The sequence below is a fragment of the Rhagoletis zephyria genome, unplaced genomic scaffold (assembly GCF_001687245.7).
Source record: "Rhagoletis zephyria isolate East Lansing unplaced genomic scaffold, Rhagoletis_zephyria_1.1 Rzeph_scaffold_05767, whole genome shotgun sequence".
NCBI classification, from domain to species: domain Eukaryota; kingdom Metazoa; phylum Arthropoda; class Insecta; order Diptera; family Tephritidae; genus Rhagoletis; species Rhagoletis zephyria.
The window spans coordinates 15,486-40,040 of NW_016162850.1; the positions used below are offsets into that span (position 1 = coordinate 15,486).

The window sequence follows — 24,555 nt, forward strand, 5'->3', positions numbered from 1 at the left end:
CTCGGTTCTCTGGTCTATAAAGGCCATCAACCCCTTTCATCGACTTAAAGTCGCAGGTTTCGAATATTTTACTACTCGCGTGGACTGATTACTGGAACGGATACCGGGCAATTTTACGATTGTAGAAGTCTTTTTCGACATATTTTACGCACAGCACGTGCTTCTTTCAGTGGGTGATAAATGGGTAGATACATTACCCCGGATATTACCCGTTTACCCGGCAACTATTTAGATTAACCGAGTATCAGAAGTCCTAGAATTTATGCACTTATAAACATCGCAATATTTTTTACTGAATTCGTTCCTTTTATTTAACTATTCATTTAATACATTGCTTTTTTCAACATTTAATGTGCTTTCATTTCTATTAGTAACATATTTCATTCTCTATTAGTAACATATGATAATATATTTAGATAATTTTTTTGTGTGGATACATTTTACAATTCTCCGCGGATACCTCGAGGGTTAAGGCCGCAGTAACACTGATGTTTAAATGTAAAATTATGACACCGTAGATTATTTTATTATTTATGGCTGAAGCAATAACGCGACCCCGCCAAGGATCCATTTGGCGGGTCGTTCACGGGTCTTTAAATTAAAGGTCCAAACGTAAGTGGCACCACGCAATCTGCAATGAAAACGAAAAAAAAACATTTTAACATTTGAATAGCTTTTTAAAAGTTAGTACTAAGTAGAAGTGTATATATTTCTATCTTATCACTGCAAGTTGCTATAAATCATAAAAATAGACTGCAATAGCCAATTTCAATAAAAATGGCAAGGTTGAATGAACTATAAACCAACTACATACCTACTAGGAATGTTAATCCTGGGATCCCGGGAGTTCACAGACTAGACGCTTCATATTGGTACCTTTTGCAATATTTTATATGGGCCAATTCCACTGTGCGTCGCACAGTGTTTCGACTATGGGAAGGCAGGTGGAAAGGATACTTAATGTGTTAATCGATTTCGGTGAAACTTGGCATGTGCTCTAATTTTTCTTAGGAATAGGGAATTATGAGGAAGGATAAATATGGGCTAACTGCCACGCCCTCCACCATTGTGAGTGGAAACATTAAATTTCATCCGACTTCGATGAAATTTAGCTTGTAATCTATTTTTTTATTAGAAAATCCTAAATATAAAATATGGGAAATGTAGGCGCACGCCTAACAATTGCAAAAAATGTGGGCCAATCCCTAAAGTCCGGCTGTCCAATGTCTGATTAGCACAAATCGGAGGTAGAAGCTACTGTTAAATTCAATGACTGCTTTATCGATCACATGTTATAGGCATGATGTCAAAAACGTCGATAATGTGTTTAACTGGGAAGTAGTGATAACCATACATTGAACAACTGGCCCTAAATGTGATGAAATTGTGGTTAATTTTTGTGTCCTGCTTTCCACTCTCAGAAATAAAAAGTTTAAACTTAAATAATGCATAGGTGTAAGCATTCTCAATTCTCCCGAATTTTCGAACAAGTTGGTTACACACTTATTCGGTTAATCAATTACTCGAGTAATCAAGATTTTCATTACTTAAAACGGTAATAGGTTCATTCCTTATCTTTTTGGACTAAAATCTGAAAAGTGTCAAAATGCCAGAGCGTAAGCAAAATGCGCTCACTAAAAGAGAATAACAGGAAAAGTAAAGGAACGCATAAAACCAAATTTTTAGTCCAAAGAATGGCAACAACAAAGCTAACGTCAAATAAGAATGGAAATGTATGTACAAAACACATTCACACAAGCACAAGCACAATAAACACTTACTATATCAATTATTTTTTGCCTCCTTCCAATTTCAATTCACTTTTTTTGCTTTTTATATTATTCTCACTTTTTGCGTATTCTTTAATTTCCGTTAATTTAAATTTAGTTGAGTTTGACACTTTTCAGGATTTTGCCAGAAAAAATTCTTCTGACTAAATCTGACTACTTCGGACTGATGAGATTCACTCTCACTGGGTCTTGCTCTCTCATTTTAGCTGTCATTTCCGAGTTAAGGAACGCTTTTTGGACTAAATCTGACTACTTCGGACTTTTTCTGACTATTTCTGGGAGATAAGGAACGCTCCTAATATGATTACACAAAAAAATTAATTTTGCTCGTTAATAGAGTTTGCTTTGGAAAATGCTTATTTTCTTTTTAACATTCTGTATATGAAAAAAAAGATTCAATTTAAATTTCTAAAAACAGAAGCGTCGTTTTCAAAGTATCAAGGAACTTCAACTGCTTTATATGTATGTAAAGAGATTTTCGAAATAATTGTTACTAATTTTACTTATAATGTCGATTAATCATAAAGCAAATTACTCAAATACTTTTGTTTTTAGTTAATCAAAATCTTGATTACTCGAGTAACTGAACTTTTGAGTGATAATAATTTCCAACAGATCGAGTAATTGAGTTATTTACTTTACGATTAATTAAAATTTTGAATAATCAATTAATCGCACAGCCCTACTACTAATAACAATTAGCATCTATGATAATGATAAATACCTTCACGTGAATAATCCACGCCACTTAAATAATCGTTTATAATTGAAAAAGAAACACTTGCTTTTATTGGTTCAGCGCCAAACGCAACTTAACTGATAAGTCGATATCGCGCCGATTCTAGTATTTTTTTTTTTGGAAGTACCGTTCGCTGAGAGGAGGTTGAGTAATTGATATGAAATTTTGTATTTATGACTCGTACTTTCCCTCTCTAAGCCCAACAGGTTTGTTTTGTATCAACAGTCACCATAACTTTTTCATCTACCTTTAAATAGTCAAAACTCTTTTAAGGCAGAAATACACTAATGGTGATTTCGTTTATACCAAAAAGTGTTGCCTTTTCATTGCCCCTTGCAAAGGGTGAGAAAATTTTGTGTTCTACTTATGTGAAGTAACCTTGAAGCCTTACACATGTAATACTCAATCACCAACTAAATGCACGTACATATATTTATTCTCCCTACGAAGTTTTTGTGTCTCTTACTATTTATGTGCATAAATTAAATCTTACCTTGTCTTGTACAACGGACACTCATAGCAACGCTGCGTCTCCTGTTTCTCCTGTACAATAGATTTTATATAAATGACTGGCATGGCGCAGAGCAGCTCCTTTGGCGGCAATGGTACAATGGAATTAAGTTGACAATCCCAACTGGCTCCATCCAAGTATAGAGCATGCACGAGTGCACCTTCAATGGGTGGTAAACTAGGCGAGAGAGGAAATAGTTTATTGTTACTTGCATATGTATGTATGTATGAACCATTTTCGCTGTAAAATGGGAAAGCTTTAATTTAAAATAAAAAATCTTCATTTGAAAATTAGATAAGTTAAAGTAACTTCAGGCTAATTTTGGCCAAAATGTATTTAACAAAGTGTGATTGAATTTGACATTACTCTCATAAGAACCATTTTTTGAAAAAAAAAAAAATTTTATGAATTTTTAATCATTTGTTTATATTTTGAAAGAGAGCGTCACTGAGTTGTCAATCACACCTTATATAATACACATCGTACAGTTTCCTAAGTAAAAACACTACAGCTGAGATCACCTGTTTTTGGCATTTGCTCTTATCTTTTAAAATTTCTTTCATTTCTATTATAATTTCTTGCTTCTATTACAATTTAATCAAAACACTAACTACTGAACTAAAAGCACATCTACAGCCTGCCAGAAAAAAAGGGGAGGAAGAAGAGTTACGTTACTTGTGGAACTGTACGATGATACACCACTTGATTCCGGCGAAAGTGCGATAGTCATACCATTCGATAGTTTCGATATTTTCAAGAAAACGAGAAAACGCTAGTCAAATAAAAATTAAAAATCGGTAGTATCGTATAAATTTGCTAAGCAAATTTGCATTGTTTGAGATATGTTGTATATGGGGAGATATATATTTCTTGTGGTTTTTCTTGAGAGCTGCAAACAGACGGATGGCAAGATAGTTCGAAATAGAGATGGGCGAAATTGGTTATTTTTCACGTGACACGATGTGCCACGCTTTTTCACGCGTGAACGTGAGCGGTTTTGAGAGAAAAATCAAGAAATTTTCGTGATCGTGCGTGACTGAAATTTTTGCTAACGTGAGCGTGCGTGAGTTAGATTTCCACGCAGTCACGTAATTTTCACGTATTTTTAACCAAAAATTAAGACGGAAACACAGATTTATTTAATAAATACAGGAAACCAAAGTTGTTACGTTACTTTAAAATTTTGGGAGAAGGCTTAGCATTTGCTACTTTTTTGTTTACCGAGTCAATCATTTTTTTCCATACAAAGTATGTATGTTCGACGATTTTTTTTATATCGACAAAAAAAAATATCAAAAAATCAACGGTAAGTCGGAGCTATTTTTTAACTTGCACTAAACCAGCATACTCAAAATATTTCCTAAACATCGAATTAAAAGGCGCGAAATTTTTACTAAAGTTAATTGTTTTTTTTCAAATGTGAGAAAGCGTGCGTGACCAAAAAATAGGCATCGTAGGCGTGCGTGAACGTGATTGAAAAAAATATAACAGATCGTGATTGTGCGTGATTTACAAAATCATCAACGTGAGCGTGCGTGAACGGGGGCCAAAATCACTCACGTGCCCATCTCTAGGTCGAGAGACTTTTGTTTTTCTAGCACCAAAGTCTTAGAAAAGAAGTTCTTTCTATTACCACTGGTGGTGAAAAGCTATTTTGAGAGAAAGTACTATAGTACTTTAGTATTTTAGCTCGCAACGCTCCAACAGTCGCAATAGGCGAGTGAGCAAGGCAGAGTCGTGCTATTCGAGAGGTCCGAGTTCGAGTGCTCAGGCAGCGAAATTTTTATTTTATTATTTTTTAACCTTTTTTTTAATAAAAAATTTTTAATTTTTTAACCTCATTTATATATTTTTTGATTTCATTTAATTTTTAAAAACTTATTTTATGTTTTGTTTTCTTAATTTAATTTTCTTTTCATATTTATTTCATTTCATTTCATTGATGGTAGTAGTTTGAAAATAATATTGTTTTAATTTCTTTTAATTTTTATGAACTTATCTTATTTTTTCTTTTTCTAAGTATTATCTTTTTTTAATTTTCTTTTAACTTTTACAATTTATATCAAAAGCAAAATATATTTGTTTTATTTCATTTATTTCTTAGCGTCTTATTTTATTTTTTTCTGTCTTGTAATTGAATTTTCTTCTAGTTTTTAGACTTTGTTTTAAAAATATATTCTTTTATTGATTTAGTTTTTTTCTTTTTCCAATTTAATTTTTAGATTTTATTGTTTTAAAGAGAAAAAATTTAAAATTAAATAAATTTTTAGAATTTTTTTATTTATTTTTACTTTATTATTATTGTCTTCAAAAGAAAAATGTGTATACATAAATATATATTTTTTTAATTCAATTTAAATTACAAAATTTGTAAAATTTGAAAGCTAAATAAGCATCATTATTTTATTTCTTGACGGTTTCTGAAGAAAGAAATTTTTTTCGATTGAAAAAATGTATTTTCCTCATGTAAAATATAAGGGAAACTTCCGAATTAACCTTTAGAAAGCGTGATAATAGTCGCCTGACTTTGTCCAGTTCAATTTGCCCCTCCATGGGTTTTTGGTGTAGCTTGAAACCAGACCAAACCAGACCAGAGTCCTTGTAGTAGAAAGCTTTCTACTATTTTTATGGCTTGAACAAATTTTCGAACTGACAAGCGATAGAAGCTCAATTCAGCATCCTTTGATCATAACCTTTTCGCTATGGAACTCAAAAATATTTCATTTGGGTCCTTTCTGAGCTTCATAGGTTATAGCAGAACGAAACGTCTTTCAATTTCACCACATGGAAACACATTCCAAACGATTTCCGTTCTACCATAACTCAACAAACTTGGACTTATAAGTTTTACTTGTTCTATTAAAATATAATAAAATTTGTATTAGTAAAATAAGTTACTTACGTAATATCATCCTTCTCCTTTTTCGTCACCTCGCAGCTAAGACACATTCGATCCAAGGGCAAATCATGTTTTCGTGCGCTCTCTTGCATTATGGCTGTAAGAAAGCTCTGTGGATTAAACAACCCCCCAAGCCAAATAGTACAAGGTAGCTTAAAATCGTTGAGCCAACTGGACAATTCCTTAATACGATGCAAAAGATCTGCATACCAACTTTGCAGGCCCAACATGCTGGGATAAGCCAATAGGGCCCAAGTTGTTGGCACGCTATCATAGAAAATGGCATGATCTAGGCGTTCCATATCGGGAGTTATCGTGAGTTCACCTTTCAAGCCTAACAATAGCTCGCGCAAAGATCTCTTGATTTCACATATCAACGCATTCATGCGTTCGCACTCCTGCAACGCCACCACCACAAACGGCGTTTTACGCTCCACCCGATTAAGTAAGGCCTGCAAATTGAACTCATCCTGCATTTTATCCAAAAAGTCCTCACTCATAATTTTCACAAGCTCCTCTCGTGGGGCACCACAATTTGTGCTAAGCTCTGATTCGCGTGGCTGTAGCTCGAATATGGTTTTAAGTAGTTGCTCCGATGCGCTGGTTAGGAAGCCAATCTCGGCATTTGCATGTAGTCCGTAAAGTACGGGCGATTCAGGCGGCAACATTTCATCAATGTAGTTATGATAGCCTTGATAGTCAAGATTGGGAGGCGCAGCAAAACCCGGGCACAACTCCAAATCGCCATCGATGAGCTCTTGCTGCAGTAACTCTTCGAGGTATGTGCGACAGAGGCGACGATCCCAGTCGTCCGTAATGTGACCGCCGTACATGATTTCCCCGAATAGGTAACGTAAGTCCTCCCATGGTATGCGACTGCTGCCTTCCAAGTAGTTGTGCAGCACATTGGCTGAAATGATGAGATCACTGACATTGAAGGGATAAGCCTTATTCCAGCCCTGCGGTCCAAACTTGCAGCGCTCACCCGATACAGCGTGAAAGTAGCAAAGCGCAAAGAGTATTGATTTGAACTCGGCCTCTTGTGTGCAGGTTTCTAAGGAGTCCTGTGAAAAGTTGTCCCAAGCCTTGTGTAGATTAGCGGCCATGCCTGACGGGGGTTCATTGACTATTTTCAGCGAAGACTCCAGTATGCCCTGCGGTATGGCGTGATATTCTGGATCTGGCGCGGGTTCGGCGCTGATAAATAAACGGAAATTTGAATTGGTGTTGTCATCATTCAGCTCGGTCTCGGCAACTATGCGTTCGATTAGTTTCTCTAATGAAGGAAGCCAGTTGACAACTAAATGGATATTTTGCAGGACAACCCACTGGTGTTTATTGGTCAATGCATTGATGATAGCGTCTTCGGCTAATTGTTCTTGACCTTGTCCTAGTGATATATTAATAAGCGTGTCATTGTCGGCCCGAAAGCCCAACTGCTGGCCAAGTAGCTCAACATCACGCACGGGATTAATGCCTGGTGAAAGTATAAATAAAACTGGTGTGCTGGCATTGATTTCTTTGAAGATTTCCGAAAAAGCTGATGTCTGTGTTCGTGTGTACTCCTTGCCCATTGTCAGTTCTACAAATAATCTGAAAAAATATACCTTGGATTAATATTATATTGGAGCATTTCATTGAAATTAAGATCAAAGTATGTTTGAAAACGAATTCCATCATTTACTCACCTCATGGCATACAGCATCCGATCTGGACGTAAAGCTCGTATAATACAAAGCTTTTGCAGCGGCGAACGATACTTCCATTCGCCCGGGAATTGCTCTCTTTCTGGCGCTGCACTGGCAAGGAATTTACTCCATCTTTTCGGATAGCTTTCCATGTCCTTATCGATGCCATAAAAATGCTCGATACCGCCTAGGGATTTAATGCCGCCCCAAGCTTTTCGGCTTACAAATTCCAGAGGTGACAATGAGTTTGGATCGTGTGGAAAGCGCAACAAGAAATCAAACTCATCTTTGGAAATTTGTCCGGCTGCGCTCTGAATACGCAAGATCATGTGTGAAGTGAACGTCAATTTGTCGACTTCGAAGAGGCCACGCATCGTGTAAATGAATGTCTGCAGCGTGATCGACGCCACCAGATGCTGTACACGGCGCTCATGATTTTTGCTTTTCGGTGCAGTAGCAATTGCCTTCTTGAAAACGTTCATAAACGATTTCAGCGAAAACCTATAGATGGGATTTATACGACTGAGGTCGGTGAGAACAAAATAGAGTATAGAGGCGCGCTTGGCCGCTGCACGATACCTATTTCGCGCTTCGTCAATTTGCGCGCTAGTTATGAGCGCCTCTCGCACTTTCAGCTCAATCTCATCAACTGTGTGCTTCGTCGCCTCCAAATTGATGACAAGCGCATGATCATCCAATACATTCGTGCTGGATGAGGCCAAACGCACAAGCAGTTCGTCCTCCAAGGCTTTAAGTGAAATTTTGAATTTATTTTGCTGTACTGTTACGTCGATTTTCATTTGTTCCAAATCGGGTCGTTCGATTTTCACTACCTCGGCAAGCAGTTGCTCTTCAAGGCCATCCGGTGTGACTGTAAAGTTGATGAGCGTTGTTTGCGCTTGGATTTCAGGTTTGTAATGTGGATTTGGTAATTTTGTATGCAACAAAAGACGAAAGTTGTTATTAAAGTCCATTTCCTTGCCACATATGCGTATGTAACGGCCCTTCTTGATTAAAGCGCGACTTAGCAGTGGCTCCAGCACAGTGTCTATAGTTTCACCGATTTGCTCAATTAGCACAGTCTCGCCATTAGCCATAGACTTTTCCAGCACATCTAGGAAGCCCTTTTGATTAAGACGTATAATAACGAGTGTATCTCCGTATCTGTTTTTTATCCACTTAATGCCTTGACTATGGAAGAGATAAATAAAGATATAAGAAATAAGCTGATCATTAACAATCGCATATTTGAACCCATAAAATTGCTTTGGGTTTTTGGTTAGAAATCTTTTATCATAAATTTCTTAGATATCTGTGGCTTCCATAATGAAAATATCGTTGAGTATAAAGGGGTTGATTTAAGTCACAAGAATTTAGTAGTGACTATGTAGTTGTTGTTCTTTTTTGAGCAATACCTCCCACAAGAAGCCATAGAAGTGCTAGATATTTGCGAAACTTGAAGATTTCAAGTAATTGTAATATTAAAAGGAATAGGCAAGAGATGTAAGGACAGAAATGGCGTACGCCTTGGGATACGATAGAAAGAGGAGCTCCGGTGGCACCACTCCGACTTCTTCGGTTTAAGGGCTCACTGAGCAAGGAGATAATTTTATACTATATGTAAACCTCCCAGCAATGAGTTGATGACAACCGTATCCTAAAAACGTATATCCATTCCATCGGATAATTGACCCTCCGAAATATGTATTACGATTTGCAGCTATGCCTGACCCTCTTTAGAGAAGGTCCCTCTCTCCAACGAATGGGTTTCAAAGATAAATACTATTGCGTTGGAGAGGACAACGCTGCAAAAAATTTGGTACGTGACACATCTGTGTACTAGGGCTGCTACGAGACGGCACACAAATTTGGTGTGGTTGGGCGGGCACTCTGACTCCTTGTCTCCAGGTTCGCCCACATCAGTGAACGAGTATCAACAATCCACATTAGTTGTATTCAAGAGTATCAGCCTGATTGCTCTTCAAGTCCCCGACGGCGGAAAATAACGATGAGACCAAGGAGCGTTCTATGAGCGCCTGAAAGAAGCATACGAATGCTGTCCCCATCACGATGCTAAGATAGTGCTTGACAACTTTAACGCCAGGTATGGCCAAGGAGGCACATTTAACTTTCAGTACAAAACCTCTGAAAACGGAGAGGAGTTGATCGGTTGATAGTACCAGGCAACAGCGTCGAAGCGTTCATGAAGCCACTTCCTGTTTCTAGCGGCCATAAAGTAAAATTGAAGTACAAAAATGTACCAAAAATATGTGCAATAAAATTATAGTTTAAAAAACTAAAACCTCCCTATTGTAATTGCCATTCGTACTGTCAACAGGTACATATGTAACTTGAGAATAGAAATCGCTGCATCTTTTAGGCGCATCAATATTACACACATAGTTACATCCCGAGCTAATAAAAGGAAGGTAATAATAAAAAAACAAAAACTAGTTACATAAAACATTAATTTTCTCCTCTTAACAAAAAATAAATTACCTGGTTCTATTCTATCATAGCAGAAATGCACTCGTTTATACAAATAAGTAATTAGCTTGCCAATGTATGTATGTAAGTAATCTTTAAATAACCATTAACGGTAAGTTAAAAAAAAAGTAAAGTAAAGTGCTCTCGAATGTGCAGTTGCGCTTAATTTTCCGCATTAATCTTACAGCTGAGGGTCAATCATCAATGGCCAGCGGGTCGAGTGAGTTAAAATTGTTGCATTTTCCGTTGACATACGATCCACCGGTAATCCTTCATTATTCCAAGTCGCAACTTGTGCATCGTCCGTGAGCAGGGTGAGCGGATCAACGCCAATTGTGTACGGTACAAGTGGCTATTTATACAAAACAAAACAAAAAAAAAAAAGAAATGAGTTTTAGAAAAATACATATGTATGTATGTATGTATGTACTTGTATTTATGTATGTGCATTTTCATCATTAGTTTTCCTTTTTAAATAAGCAATCTCACTGTTTACCTCGATTTTTGCAAAGCTCGTCATCCACATCTTTTGCTGCAACTCCTCTCGATAGCGCCGCGTAAAGCAGCCAACATATGACAAGAAAGAGGAAATTATCAAGATATCTCCAGGTAGAGTACCAATTTTTGCTTGTAAGCTGCTTATTGCCGTTGGAAAACATGCAAAATCAATAGGAGCAACAGCAGCAGCACCAACATCGACCGCAGCAGGTGAAAGGAGAAAAAAAAAACAAAAAATAAAAAATTACTATAAATCTTCAGAGTCATACTTGTGTGTCAAAGTCAAGGAGGGTGCAGTCAATGACGACGGATGTCGATGTTAATACGCTTAAGAAACGGGAAATTGAAAAAATAATGACATGGACCTCAAACAATTGGGCGCGATGGGTGATGTGCCAAGTCGGACAGCGAATGCAAGGATGCAAAGATATGTATGTATGTATGTATAAGGATGCACGGCTGCATTTTAATATTCCCTGAAGGTATAGACACTTTTACAATAGTGGTATTCACCAAAGTGCGCAAGTGCCAGGCCACTCTGTCTGGTAAAAGAGCAGATCAGCTCAGGGATGATAAATGAATTTTTCGAAATTGTATCAAGTGTTTGAAGGATAGAAGGAGGAGAAGCTCGGTCAAACACTAACATATGTGTAAGCGCCAATCTATTATTATTATTATCAAGTGTTTGAAAAAAATGTACCAAAATCAAATAAAAATGTGCCAACAAAAAGTTTTAAAGCTTTCACAAAAAGAACGAATGTTTAGAACAAATATACATTTATTTAACGCTTTTCAAACAAACATCTTGTAAACATATACATATGTATATGTATTAAAAGTAGAATAAAAATAAGTTAGGCATTTCACTTTCTGTGAGATCGTAAGTCACATTTTGTTTTAAAGAGTTTGTATGTATTTGTATATTATGACATAATCTTCTGCTAAGTAGAAGTTTTAACCGACGTAAATATATAACACATCAAAATATACACAGCGTTGCATTTCCAAATCGTACCAAAAAAGTCTATGTGGTGTCAATGTACTTTTTGGTTTCAAATTGTACCAAAAAAGCACAATTGTGACAACTTTATCATCGCTGGATCATCTGCTCTCTTGCCACAGTGCCAGGCCACTTGCTCACTTTGGTGAATACCACTAATTTACTATATAGCCAATGGCCATGGTAAGACAATTTTTTGTGCTACATATATACATATCTAAGTGTGTATGTACATTAAACCGTATCACGGTATATGGGCAAAAAAGAGTTAAATTTGTTCCAAACGATTTCGAACAATCACTATGAGACTTATAAGGAGTGTAAACAGAGACATAATTATTATAAGAGAAAAGCATACAAGTCAATCAATAATCATTATATTAAGATAAATATTTTTCGAGTCATCTATAATTGTTATTCAAAGACTTATATTATAAAAGTCCTTCCATAAAAAGAGAGATAAGACTTTTATTTTAAGACTTATATTACGAAAGTATTTTCATACTAATTATGAGCGCGAAAACAAATTTCTAAGTCTTAAACTTGTTCAAGAGCATTTCAGGATTAGTTCGGGGCTAGGTGGGGACCAGTTTCGTACTTTAATGTCAAATTATACACCTGTATTTTTATTTATTTTCAAATTCAAATTATACACCTATATTTTTATTTATTTTGAAGTCAAAAAATATTTAGAGGTCGTTCAAACCGCTCAAAGTTTTCCATGTATTTTATATGCGGAAAAAACGACTTTTCGTAGAAATGGTATAGAATGCTTGAAAATCAATATTTTTCGATCGGAAATCTTTGGTTCTCTTCAGTTCTCAACAAAAATCACAAGAAATATTTTTCATTCTTTCAGTTGCTTGAAAAAAGTACTTTGTTGTTGCTGTAAATTTTCTTGAATAAATAAATATGTACACGAGCAATTTTTTCTCGGGAGCTGCATACTGATTTAAGAAATTTTGATAGAATACAATTTTTTCATTTCTTGTGCGTCACTTTATATGCTGTTTTCGTTTTTCTTAAGAGCTACAGAGAGCTCTTTAAGAAGTAAAATGCCAGAAAATATGTAAAGATTGAGTACAATTTCAATAACACGGTCACCTATTTAGTCTTAATTTTAAAATGACGTTTTTGAAAAATAATTGAATTTTAATCGACTAAATTAAAGTTAGAACGTGACTTGTTCTGAAATGTGCTCTAAGTCTTTAAAGCCTTTTTTTCATTTTGCCTCTAACTACGCACCTACTACGCGCATAGAATTTATAGTTCGCTAAATTGGCAACACGATTTTCAAAGCGGGAAGCAGGAGACGGCTTTCGCACTTGAACGGGCAAAGCAAATGAGGAAACTTCATTTTAATTAAGGCCTTCGCAAATTCCACAACATTCCAAGCATTTCAATTAAAATATTTGTAGATTGTCTAATATTACAAGACAATTCGAGACTTGCATACGCAAGAAATTTCTCCAATTCAATGAATTCTATTCGGGGAAACAGTTGCAATAATCAGATTAGTCAGTCAGATTGCATTTTCCTATATGTACCACATATGTGTGTGCGTGTATTTGTAATTCTTCTGCTTAGACTATAATGAACAAATAAATAATTAAAAGCGGCTTGAACTATTTTGATGAAGCCTTGAGTGTGAAGTCGCCCTGATGGGTATAAGCTATGGCGGCATCTGGCAGAGTGCACCGAAATCGAGAAATTTCACTAACAGCTCCATTCTTTATCAGTGATAGTTTTGTTGCGAAAAAATATATGAAAAAATTTCCTTTTTTCACAGTTAAACAGACCTTGGTTTTAAGTCCACGACACCTTTCCCCAATTATCCGAGTGAATTAGGCTCTCTTTGTAGCTGACCATAAGAAAGGTGAGAATACCCCATCCTAAGGGCATTCTCTATTCTCAATTTAGAACTGATGTTTTCATTGTTCGAGTTGACACTGCCCTGACTGCTGTCAAGGAAGAGTTTGGGTAGTTGAAAAATCATAAAAATCTATAGGGCTTTTCTAAAATGACCCTTTTTTGCTGGCAAAATGTTGGAAGTCGAGCACTGCGAACATAAATGGATTGAAGCTTTGCGAAGAGTTGAAAAAATTAAGGCGCATTAAACTTGCACCGATGGAATGGCCATTGGAGGTTCTAGAATCGCGGCAAGTAAAATGACTTCGATGTATTTCCTAATGATTGGGTTTCTCTCAGGATTTTGTTGACTTTGCTGTTTGTGACTGTTGTCTGCAGGGAGCGAAGTTTTTCGAAATCGCAGCTCATCAAAACGTACCTAGGATCCACTATTTCCCAAAAAAGATTAAATGCTTTAGCTGTCTTAACTATCGAAAATGAGTCTGCTACTCAGATTGACTTGTCCAAAACCATTGAAAAATTTGCCCAAGCCAAAGCAGAGTAAACTTGTAATTTATATACATATCTAAATTTTGATTATATGTAGTAAGAATTGGAATTTTTTTTAATTCAGACTATTTCTGCAATTGATTATCGTATAAGAAAAAGAAGTCCGAACTTCGGGGTCCGAAGTAACAAACATTATTATCAAAGGGCGCGTCGTTTTATTTACGCCCCGGCCGTCGTTGCTTCTAAAGCCGACCCTGCTTGGCATAATCTTTTAGCTAATATGAAGTGTATCCACCTTATGACTTTTTTATTCAAAATGTTGAGTACCTTCCTTGTCGGTAAAAAAAAAAACCATCTTAGATGTTTTGTTATTTTGTAAGGATATGTCTTCCGCAGCCGGCCAGAGGTTTACTGTCGTTTACGTCGTTTCCCCAATAATGGAAAAGTTTATATGAAATAATTATGAAGTAGTACGAATAGAACTTGACTCCAGACACGTTTCGACATGCCTACTGCGATTTTTTTTCTTTATATTCGTTTATTTCTTTACTTTCGTTGCTTTGGAAACACATATTCTCGTCTACCTTCGAAGCGCAGGGCTTCTTAGTTAGCCAATTAGCTTATTACAGCTTCTTTTTAACCGACTCAAAAAAAAAGAGGAGGTTATCATTAATAGCCTATTAAATATTCGAGTTCAGTTGTGGTGTCTAAATAAATTTTGTATGATCCTAACATGATTTTCTTCCATATAGGCTCTATGTACATGAGTATGTGCACACAATTATATAGGTACCTTTGCATTGACTCTACCCTACCTCTGCACTGACTCCTTCCAGCGTATATTCTCATTCGCCAGCCCATTAATCAGCCGGTGCGCTAAGTCTATTGTAAATGCAGTTTTATCCGCATCCCGCTGACACATTTGCTTTGCAGCTATAGCTTCCTCGAACTCCGCCTGTATCTCTGCCAGTTTCATTTCGAATTCATTGATTTTAATCTTTAGATATTGCAGACGCTCACGTGCCTCCTGCAATTCTTTCTGCGAATCGTGCAAAGCCTGTTGCTTGGGTCCGACAATGAGAAATACCTGATGATAACGATGCAAATTGATAACCCAAGCGCAAAGGCCAGCCGCAGCCACTGACTTTTGTACGACCTTTTCGGGACTGAACTCAGGATCCTAAGTAATTAATAAAATGAGAATAATTGCTCAGTATTCATCTGCTTAGTGCAGTCTAGTTTACCTTCAAATATTCCTGTAATACTTCGATGATATTTGGATGTATATTGTCTTTATTGTAATTAACTAGATCGTAGAGAAATTGATCGACGCGCACCATTGTTAGCTTGGCTGCCTTCCAGCTGCGATCGCGTGGTATTTTGCCATTTTTCGCTAGTAAAACCATAACAGCTGCGCATACATTTACCACAGCCTTGGGTGGTGAGCCAAACGACTTCAATTCGGTGAGATTATTTTTGTTTAAAGTATTAAGCGCCGCTTGTGCAGCAACAAGTGCTGGTTCCGCTTTGCGTAAATCTTCTTCGCATAACTTTGTTTTCATGCAGACATCCTCTTCAATGATGCGCACGCGCTTCTCCTCCTCAGATGCGGTCGACTTTTCGCGTTTGACCTTCTCACTCTCAGCACTCACAATGATGATCAGCTTATCGGCGGCTGCATTTTTTGCTGCCAATTGAACTTCTTGGATGGCCAATTGATTCTGTTTGTGAAATAGAGGCATAAAAATATGACTTTAATACAAATTCGCGGAAAATAAAATATTTTATTTGGATGTTTCATTACTGGGATCCAGATAATAGCTACAGCCGCATATTGGGCTTATCAGAAACTACAGAGGTAGATCGAATTCGACGCCGCAGACATGTCTCTCATCGTATACCAAGCACTACGAAAGATCCATAAAGCCACTAGGATGGACCCTGATCAAAAAACTCCGAGCCAACACCGACGCGGTTCATTACTCTGTTGCAGCAACGTTTCTCATTGGCCTTAGTCTGGTAGAGGACAGGCATGCCGCTCTCTTCTCCTCACGCCACTCAACCTCATACTAAGCGAACGTTTCCTGAACCAGATAAAATCGAACGAAAATAACACTGAAGATGGCCCAACGCCGAAACGGGTTTGTCTGCAAACCAAGCTTGACAAGGGATGACAGAAATTCGTCCCAAACTAAATCAGATAAAATCATATTGCCACCTGCTATACAGGCAAACTCACATGGCCGAAATGTCAATGGCTATTGGTCTATTCACGGGTGATATCTTGATAGGCAGACATGAGGAACACCTCGGGGTCCACCAGAATGACTTTTGGTAAGAGCTGCTAAGACGAAGAAGCGCCTGAACCAATCAGAAATTTACTCTGCAGGAAAAGTAGCTTAGCTTGTAGTCATGCAATGGTTTACGAAAGAGTAGATGCTCTGGATCCTATCGATCATATTTGACTATTTTTTTTGGTACTAGGTTTCCTAGTTTTCCTTCAAGCTCCTGACACAACCTTCTAGTAGTAAGATATTTTTTGGGATTCCTTACTGCTAAACGATTAACAAGTGAAAAAATAATATGCATATATGAGCATTTCTTTCAAAACTTTTAAAATTTTCAAAGTGTATGTGTGAGTATCAGTTCAACTGTCTTGTGGATTCAGCCTTCAAGCTCTGTGTGGTTACTAAAGTAACGTTGAAACGCAAAATTAGTTTACCACATTATTTCGCCAGCCGCATACGCTTTACGCTCTTTTGCATCGAATTCCTCACTCGTATATATGTATGTATGTAGGAGAATATTTTTGAAAGTGCAGTTGCACAGTGCACTTTGCCGCGTAGACAACTCAATTACGAGTACTAATTGAAAAGCGCGCTGTCGATTGTCCACTCAACTAGCCGTCCGAAACGTACAACTTCACACGCATTTGTATTTTGTTTTTTTGTTTTGTTTTTGTGACCACGATGCATTGCATACATAAAAGTGAGTGCACGTGTTGGTGTGTATGTATGTATGTAGATTGCAAATTTGCATTTCGTACCTTCAGCGCGTCCACTTGACAAGCACACTCAGCCAATTTAGCCATGCCGCTCTGCAAGCGTTGAATGCGTCCGGTATGTTCGCCATTCTTTTCCACCAGCAATTTGCGATAGAGGAAAATGTATTCGAGAAAGGTTTTTGGTGTCGTGTAGTTGTAGCGTTTTTCGTTTTGCAAATAAATTTTCGAAATCTGATTGACTGTGTGGTGAACGTAGGCCATAAAGCAACCGATTGGCGAAATCATGTTACGCTGCATTGCAATGTATGACAGTTGTGCGAGAAAATCAATAAGAGAAAAAAAAATAATTTACATACTTATAATGAAAAACGAAAGAGACACTTTGGTGGTGCACTCACAGGCAAAATACGCACATCAATTTCACTAAGAAATTTTTGCGATACAGACTTGAGTGCTATTTTGGGCCATTCGTGAAACCAATCGATGCTGGTGCGGCTAAGTATGGCGGGGAATTTGCGCGCACGTACGCGTAAAGTCTGTCCGACAGGCGAAAAGCAGAGAACCACCTTTAGGAGTCGCCTTATTTTGTCAATGAAAAAACGCCAGCAGTTCTCTTTGGTGTCGAGAGTGCCACTTTGTTTCACCTCGTTACGTATGCCGTTGAAAATGGTCTCCAGCTGATCTTCATTGAAGAGTTCCGGTATATCGCCCGATGCTAAGAGATCATTGATGAGCATTAACAGTGGCTCGTCGGGTATTTGCGCGTCCGACATGAGGAAAACCGAAGCGACATTCTTTAGTCCTACTTTCATGTACAAAGCGGCAAATTCCTCTTTAAGGTTTTGTAAGCCAAAACCGCGTTTTAATTGTACTTGAAATACACTTAGTGACGAGATGAACGAGGCGAGACGTGCGAGTGTCTGTTTGCCCGAGCCGCCAACGCCGATCAGTAGTGCATTGCCACGCGGACTTTCGAGTATGCGATTGATGCTGAAAGCGAAGGCTTAAATAGCTGTACATATGTATTTATAAAGAGAGCGAAGTTAACATTACCGACAAACATGTATCATCGCATCCTCAAACAGCACCAAATTCATGTAACCCACCACCTCATTGTAGTTGGCTTGGGCCTCCATTAGCAATTGGTGTAGCTTGTCCCAGCTGCGCAGCGGCATATATTTCTGATCTACGAGCGACTGCGCAAAGTGACTATATATCAGTGGCTCAGCAAACACGTAATCCTCATCGAAATCTTCAAAATCCTTCTTGAAGATATCGCGTATTGTTGCCTTGAAGGATTTAATGTCATACTGATCCACCAGTCGATCGTGGTAGACGCGATACGCCTCATGCACGTACAGACGTATCAAGTCGGCCGGCTTATTGCAGATAGTGCCGTTGCTCGCCAACATCGCACTGCTGACAGCGCTGTTGCCGCTTTGACTCGTCGGCGTACCACAGCTAAACATCAGCCCCTGATAGATGTTGGTCAGGTCACGCAAATTGAAAGTGTAATGGAATTTCAATGCAGTCGGCAGAAATGCGTATTCCACGCGCCGATGCAAGGCGATGCCGACTTGTACCAGCAGCTCAGCGATGCACTTGATTTCCTTGCCGAATGAGTTATAGGGATTCTCTAAGTGACTGTGCAAAATAGTGCCGAAGATGCATTGCAGTGTCTGCTCGGTGGGTGTTGCCACTGAAAAAACACAAAAGTGGCGCTGCAGTCTTGGGTCGATGGTAAACGAACCAGCCGTGGGATTCATGCAGGCCACAAATTGGCAGTGACGTATGTCCTTTAGCTGTAAGCGTTGCCGATCGTACCTGGACAATGAATTATCTTTATTTTAAGAATAACACTTCAATTTGCCGAATTTTAACTCACCATTGTCGATAGTCCATGAATTGACGTATAATCGTATGGGGCTGTACGGTGCCATACACATCCACTTCCGGCATATTGAGATCATTTACGAAGTAAATTAGATGCCTATTGGCGCCACTAGGTGCATAGCACCGTCCCGATTTCTTTTCCAGTGGTCGCTCGAGTATCTTCTGAAAGATCTCAGACGTGGTGTAGTAGTTGAAATGCGTCGTCTGTACTGCAATGCATCGTGACCTGCCCGGCGATGATAACATCTTACTGCGTTTTGAATCTGATAACTTTGTTTGTTGCGTAATTGCTTCCGGCTCGGTCGCAGTATCTTGTTCGCTCTCGTATGTGGCGAATAGCTCGCGAAAAATTGCGCTTTTACCGCAGCCCGAAGTTCCGACCAGCATGCAGGCGTACCTACGTCCGATAAGTAATTTCAGAAAGTATGCTAGACGTACTGTTTCTGCTGTGGGCACCAGGACGGTCTAAGGTGGGAAAAGGTGGGGTCAAGTTTTTAAGTATTTTGCACTTTTATTCGCAGTATAAGCAACTGCCATCTACGTATGCAGGTACGTACCTGTATTGGTACTTCAGTGTCTATCGGCTCAATTTTTTGCGCCAACGCCAACTCCGACCAGCGTTGAAATTTATTTGTGCGCAAATCCAGATGGTATTCAAAAATTGAATCTTGGGCAGGCAGCTTGACGTCTTTGAATTCGCTTGTCCACCATTTGTGAAATTCACGTCGCCAGTCAATAACGTGATCTTGATGTAGCGCTGAACCGAAACCCCACATTGTTGCATAGATGAATATCAATTCGATAGATAAGTTCAGGGCATCTTTTGCAGTTTCACTGGGGTTCACAAGGCTGTGTGTATCAATGGCGTTTTCTTCGATTCTATTCACCTAGAGTTGAGGAAAAATATTAGTGAATTTTTTTAAAAATATCAATCCAAGAGCTATTGTCTTTTGGCAGAAAGAGCACGTGGCATAGATAAAGTTGTTGTAGGCGGTGATAATTCAACGAAAACTTTTGGTCGGAACTAAGCAGACAAAGATATGAAAGAGACATACACTTTTTCGCCGGCTTCGTTAAACAACTCATTGCTGTACTCTGTACTTGTGTCTTGAGCTCCTATGAAAAGTCGTTAACAGCCGCAAATAATTATAACATAGGTGCGCTGAAGGTCTAAACAAATCAAGGTTTATCTACCGCTTGCTTTGGGGCAATACTGTCGCGACGAGATGGGCCCCAGATCAGGTTTACACTTTTTGACGGCACTGGCCCAGCCTGTCGCGACAGTTTTGCCAGTGTTGTCAAACTCGTGGTCAGTGTTGTTGGTCTGTTAGTTGGGTCCTTAGGGGAGCACGACCTCTTGCAGACGTAAAGTGTTATCTGCGGCACAAGTTCAGTGAGTTCTTTTTACGGATGAGCCCAATTAAGACTAAAAAGAAGACAGGCGATTTACTGATGAAGCACTCAAGAGTCGTTGGATAAAGCCTGGTTAGGGCTGAATTTCTTTTAGGTCCCTTACAATTTAGACTGATATGAAAATCAGGTCACAGTGCCATTGGGAAACCTAACAGGATGATCAGTACATTTTGACGCACTGAGTGCCTGACGAGATTCGACAGCCAGCAGGAGGAAAGTACATATATTTACATATATAGTAGAGCATTTACAATCTGCCATAGATTACGATCTGTAGCGGCGGTAGACTATCGAACTAAAAAATTAGCTCAATAAAAATGTCTTATATTTTAACTGGTCTCAAGACCCATTTGGGTATGATNAGCAGGAGGAAAGTACATATATTTACATATATAGTAGAGCATTTACAATCTGCCATAGATTACGATCTGTAGCGGCGGTAGACTATCGAACTAAAAAATTAGCTCGTTAAAAATTTCTTCTATTTTAACTGGTCTCAAGACCCATTTTGGTATTATTGATTCTAATGGACTATTCCTACCCGTTTGAGCGCGTGCAGCAAACTCTCGAGCAGATGGCAAGTCATTTGTATCATAGCCATTTCGCTGATAGGCGTCGTACGTCGAAATGCACGCTGTCTCGTCATAAGGTTGGGGAAATATTTCTCAAACAGGGCGGTGAGTGTGCCTCTTTCAATGGGATCGTTACGCGTTTCTATCCACGACAGCACATAACTAGAGAAAGCAAAAATCCAGCATAACAAATTACTTAGTTTTCTTTCATGTCTCACAACTTACGGAGCCCAGCCCATGTCTTGTGGGTNAGGTTGGGGAAATATTTCTCAAACAGGGCGGTGAGTGTGCCTCTTTCAATTGGATCGTTACGCGTTTCTATCCACGACAGCACATAGCTAGAGAAAGCAAAAATATAACATAACAAATCACTTAGTTTTCTTTCATGTCTCACAACTTACGGAGCCCAGCCCATGTCTTGTGGGTTAATATACAAAATACCAGCCCTAGAAACCGTGGCTGGTGTGGCCGCCTTAAGGTGACCCACCTCAAAGAGCAATCGCATTTCTCGCTTCAAAGTGATACGTTCGTTGCTTGCGAGCGTTAATATTTTATTGTCATCCATCAGTGTATTCAAACTCTCAATCCACATGGGATCAATATCGCCATCAAGCACAATCCACTTGGGATTGCCTGCTGGTAAATTTGTCTGTTCGCGCATTATCGATGAGAAGAGACCATCCTTCCATTCGCGCGTTGTCGGATTGACAACTCCGAATAGTTCATCATTCGATAAGGCTTTTGGATTGATTACACTACAGACCGGTTTCAATTTCTGTATGCGATAGGTTTCAAGAAGTGTTTGCCAAATTTTAGTTTTTCCTGTGCCAGTGTTGCCGACAATGAAAACTGAATGTCGAACATCTAGAAGATCTTGCAGTTGCACAACTTTCATTAGAAAGCCTTCCTCAGGTTGCAGCTTGTTCTCATTAACTGCACGCCTTATAGTTTTTTCAAACTCAAAAATGCGCTTGCGCGGCACATCCAATGTGGGAAAGAGATCACCAATAAGGCCCATGAATATGGCCACATCCTCGGTAACAATTTTCGGTATGTTGAAATCGCGCAAAGCACGCATGAGCACCTTAGGAATCAATATATAATATAACAGTAACTGCACGAAAAACAAATTCAATGCTACTCACCTGATCTTCCGGTCGACTGTGATCGTCGCGCTTTAATGTGCCCGCCACCACCAAGACAGACTTGATAGCGCGCAATCCCCAATCGTAGTGATCCTGCTTGGACAACAGTTCTCGGCACAGTGTGTAAAGCGTTATAAATTTGCGTGCAAGTATGCGCGCATCTTGAAAGCCCTCAGCCATTAGCATGATTTCGCAAATGAGCGCAAAATCTGGTACGACCATGGCGCAAGGGCGAAAGAGCGTCTTCAAATTTTCAGGCAATTCAGTACGTCCCGCGTAGCCGGGATTAAGTGTGATGAATATACCCACCGTTGGCACCAAGGCAATGGACTCGCCCATAAATGTAAAACGCTCACGATGCATCTATAACAAGTTAGGTCACAGGTTTACTACCCGGCGTTCTGAAGTACTATTTTTTTTTTTGTTTAGTTAATTGTACCTTAATGGCGTCTTGTATAGTCTTCACCTGCACGGCTACAACCGACAGCACCTCCACTGCAATGCGATTGAATTCATCAAAACAACCCCAAGCGCCAGTTTGTGCTAGTCCTTTATAGATGTTGCCACAAGACTTGTAGTCCATTTGCTCCGAGCAGTTAAAAACGTAAACCATCATGCCAAGTGCTCGCCCTAGATCTTTTGTGGTTTCGGTTTTGCCGGTGCCTGCCGGGCCAGCGGGTGCGCCGCCCATTACAAGATGCAGCGACTACATTAAAAAGCATTATTATTTGGCGTCCAACCTTCCATCCATATATAGGTATTGAATGCTGCATAGGCTCGATTTTATGTACCAGCAATTGAAATTAGGGACTACAATAATGGGACGGCGGAAATGGATTTTGCCGTTTTATAAGTCTCAACCGATTTCACGAGAAATGCACCTGAGTATGAAGAAGTCTCAAAGAAATGTGTTTCCGAAAAATCTTTCTTAGGGACAGACTTCCAGTGCAGTGTTTTCAACGCCATGCCTCCCTCCGGCGTTGCAACCGTCAAAGCGAATTTAGCTGAGTGAATAAAGCACGCTAGTCTTTTCTCTTCTATGCTAAATGCCGTGCGGAGAAAAGCTATATAGGATGTCTATCAGAGATAAGAAACCCCGCGTTTCAAAGAAAGAATATGAAGAGTCCTGTTTTTTTTAAATTTTTTCGGGAAGGGTTCTAAGGGTGAAATCAAACAGCAGATGTGTATTTTGTAGCTTGTACACACTTTCTTAGTAAATTTACGCACACCGCAGCAACTATATTACACTCTAAAAAGTCCGAAATTTAAACAGACTATTCGTTGAATAATCGAGCATGTAATTTCGCGAATAATAAGGTAGGAAATCAGTAACCTACCTTTTAGGTAGGAAATCTACACAATTTTTTTTTAGAGTGTAATGTTAGCCATCCTCATAGCCTCACTTTCGATCGGTAGTGACTCCGAAAATCGCCTCCAAATGTTTGACGCTATACCCGTAGCATTAGGTGTTAGTTTCAAGCTCTATATTCTTGGCCACCAGGTCCGCTGCCAAATTTGCTTAGAAATACACGTTCTGTGCTATACGCGCATAGACGAAAAAATCTCCCATACTAGTTGACCCGCCCTAAAGTATACTATGCATATGTTGACATATTAAACCTGTATAAACTTTACCATGCAAGACAATACAACACTTATGTATGTAAGTCTAATTCTCTAATAATAGGGTCTTCGAAAGGAAGTGTTTAAGCTGTGAAAATATAATTAATTTAGCGAATAATTTTCTTAACGGAAATGAATAATTTGCCGGCTCGGCGTTGTCACGGAAACAGCAATGTGAGCTTTGATTACTTTACCTCTGATAAGGAGATAACACTTATCGTCGTTTAAAGTACAAAACCGCGTATCGTCATGCTGAAGAAGCGCGTAACTGACATTTGCTGCCAAAAATTGGATTTGCTTATACAAGTGCTTGGCTCAATCTTTATCCATTCGTCCTGAAATATACTAGCCAGAAATGCGATTGCTTTATAAAAAACAGAACCGTTTTGGAATATGAGTGTTTTTACGCTCTAGAAAATACCTCACATACTCGGTTTTACATTGTCTTGTTACGCGATTTTGTACTTTAAACGACGATATGTACTGTGTTTAAGATATATAATTCATGTGCAAATATTTATTGCAAAATTAGTTGGGTTCTTATACAACAGAAGAGGTTAACTCACATCATTTATGATTGATGCCTTACCACGGCTCTCTCTCTCTCTTACCTGCGTCAGAGTAATGTAACATCTATCTGTGAGCGGTGTTATAACAAGTCTTGACGTATTTCCAAGATATTCATAGGCATAGCGGAATTCCGCATCGCAGATGTTCGCAAAACAGTCCTCGTCAGTTGCTGCTGGCCGGCGCTCTGCCTCGAGCATAGCATCATCCCAGCGATGTCGCAGCTGACTTTGCCACTGAAATGCCAGCGCACTATCGACTCTTGGCCTGTATGATTTTGCCGACCACGTCACGCGAGTGCACATCGATTGTGCACACGGTCATTATTTTTTGACGATCGCCGGGTGTGAGTTCGCCCAACAGCAAGT

General features: G+C 38.9%; 1 protein-coding gene across 1 annotated transcript; it reads right to left on the bottom strand.

Annotated features, from left to right (window-relative positions):
• Positions 1-405: 405 nt before the first annotated feature.
• On the bottom strand, positions 406-24,547 carry LOC108372456 (dynein beta chain, ciliary-like). The gene is given in 19 exon segments (XM_017628148.1): positions 406-631; positions 3,023-3,217; positions 5,943-7,532; positions 7,628-8,818; positions 10,300-10,466; positions 10,611-10,749; positions 14,786-15,150; positions 15,215-15,691; positions 17,017-17,265; positions 17,373-17,964; positions 18,028-18,798; positions 18,860-19,332; positions 19,425-19,716; positions 20,841-21,014; positions 21,254-21,936; positions 21,998-22,360; positions 22,437-22,703; positions 24,232-24,447; positions 24,449-24,547. Coding segments are annotated over 19 exon segments (8,367 nt in total). The 5' UTR covers positions 24,512-24,547; the 3' UTR covers positions 406-531.
• Positions 24,548-24,555: the final 8 nt, after the last annotated feature.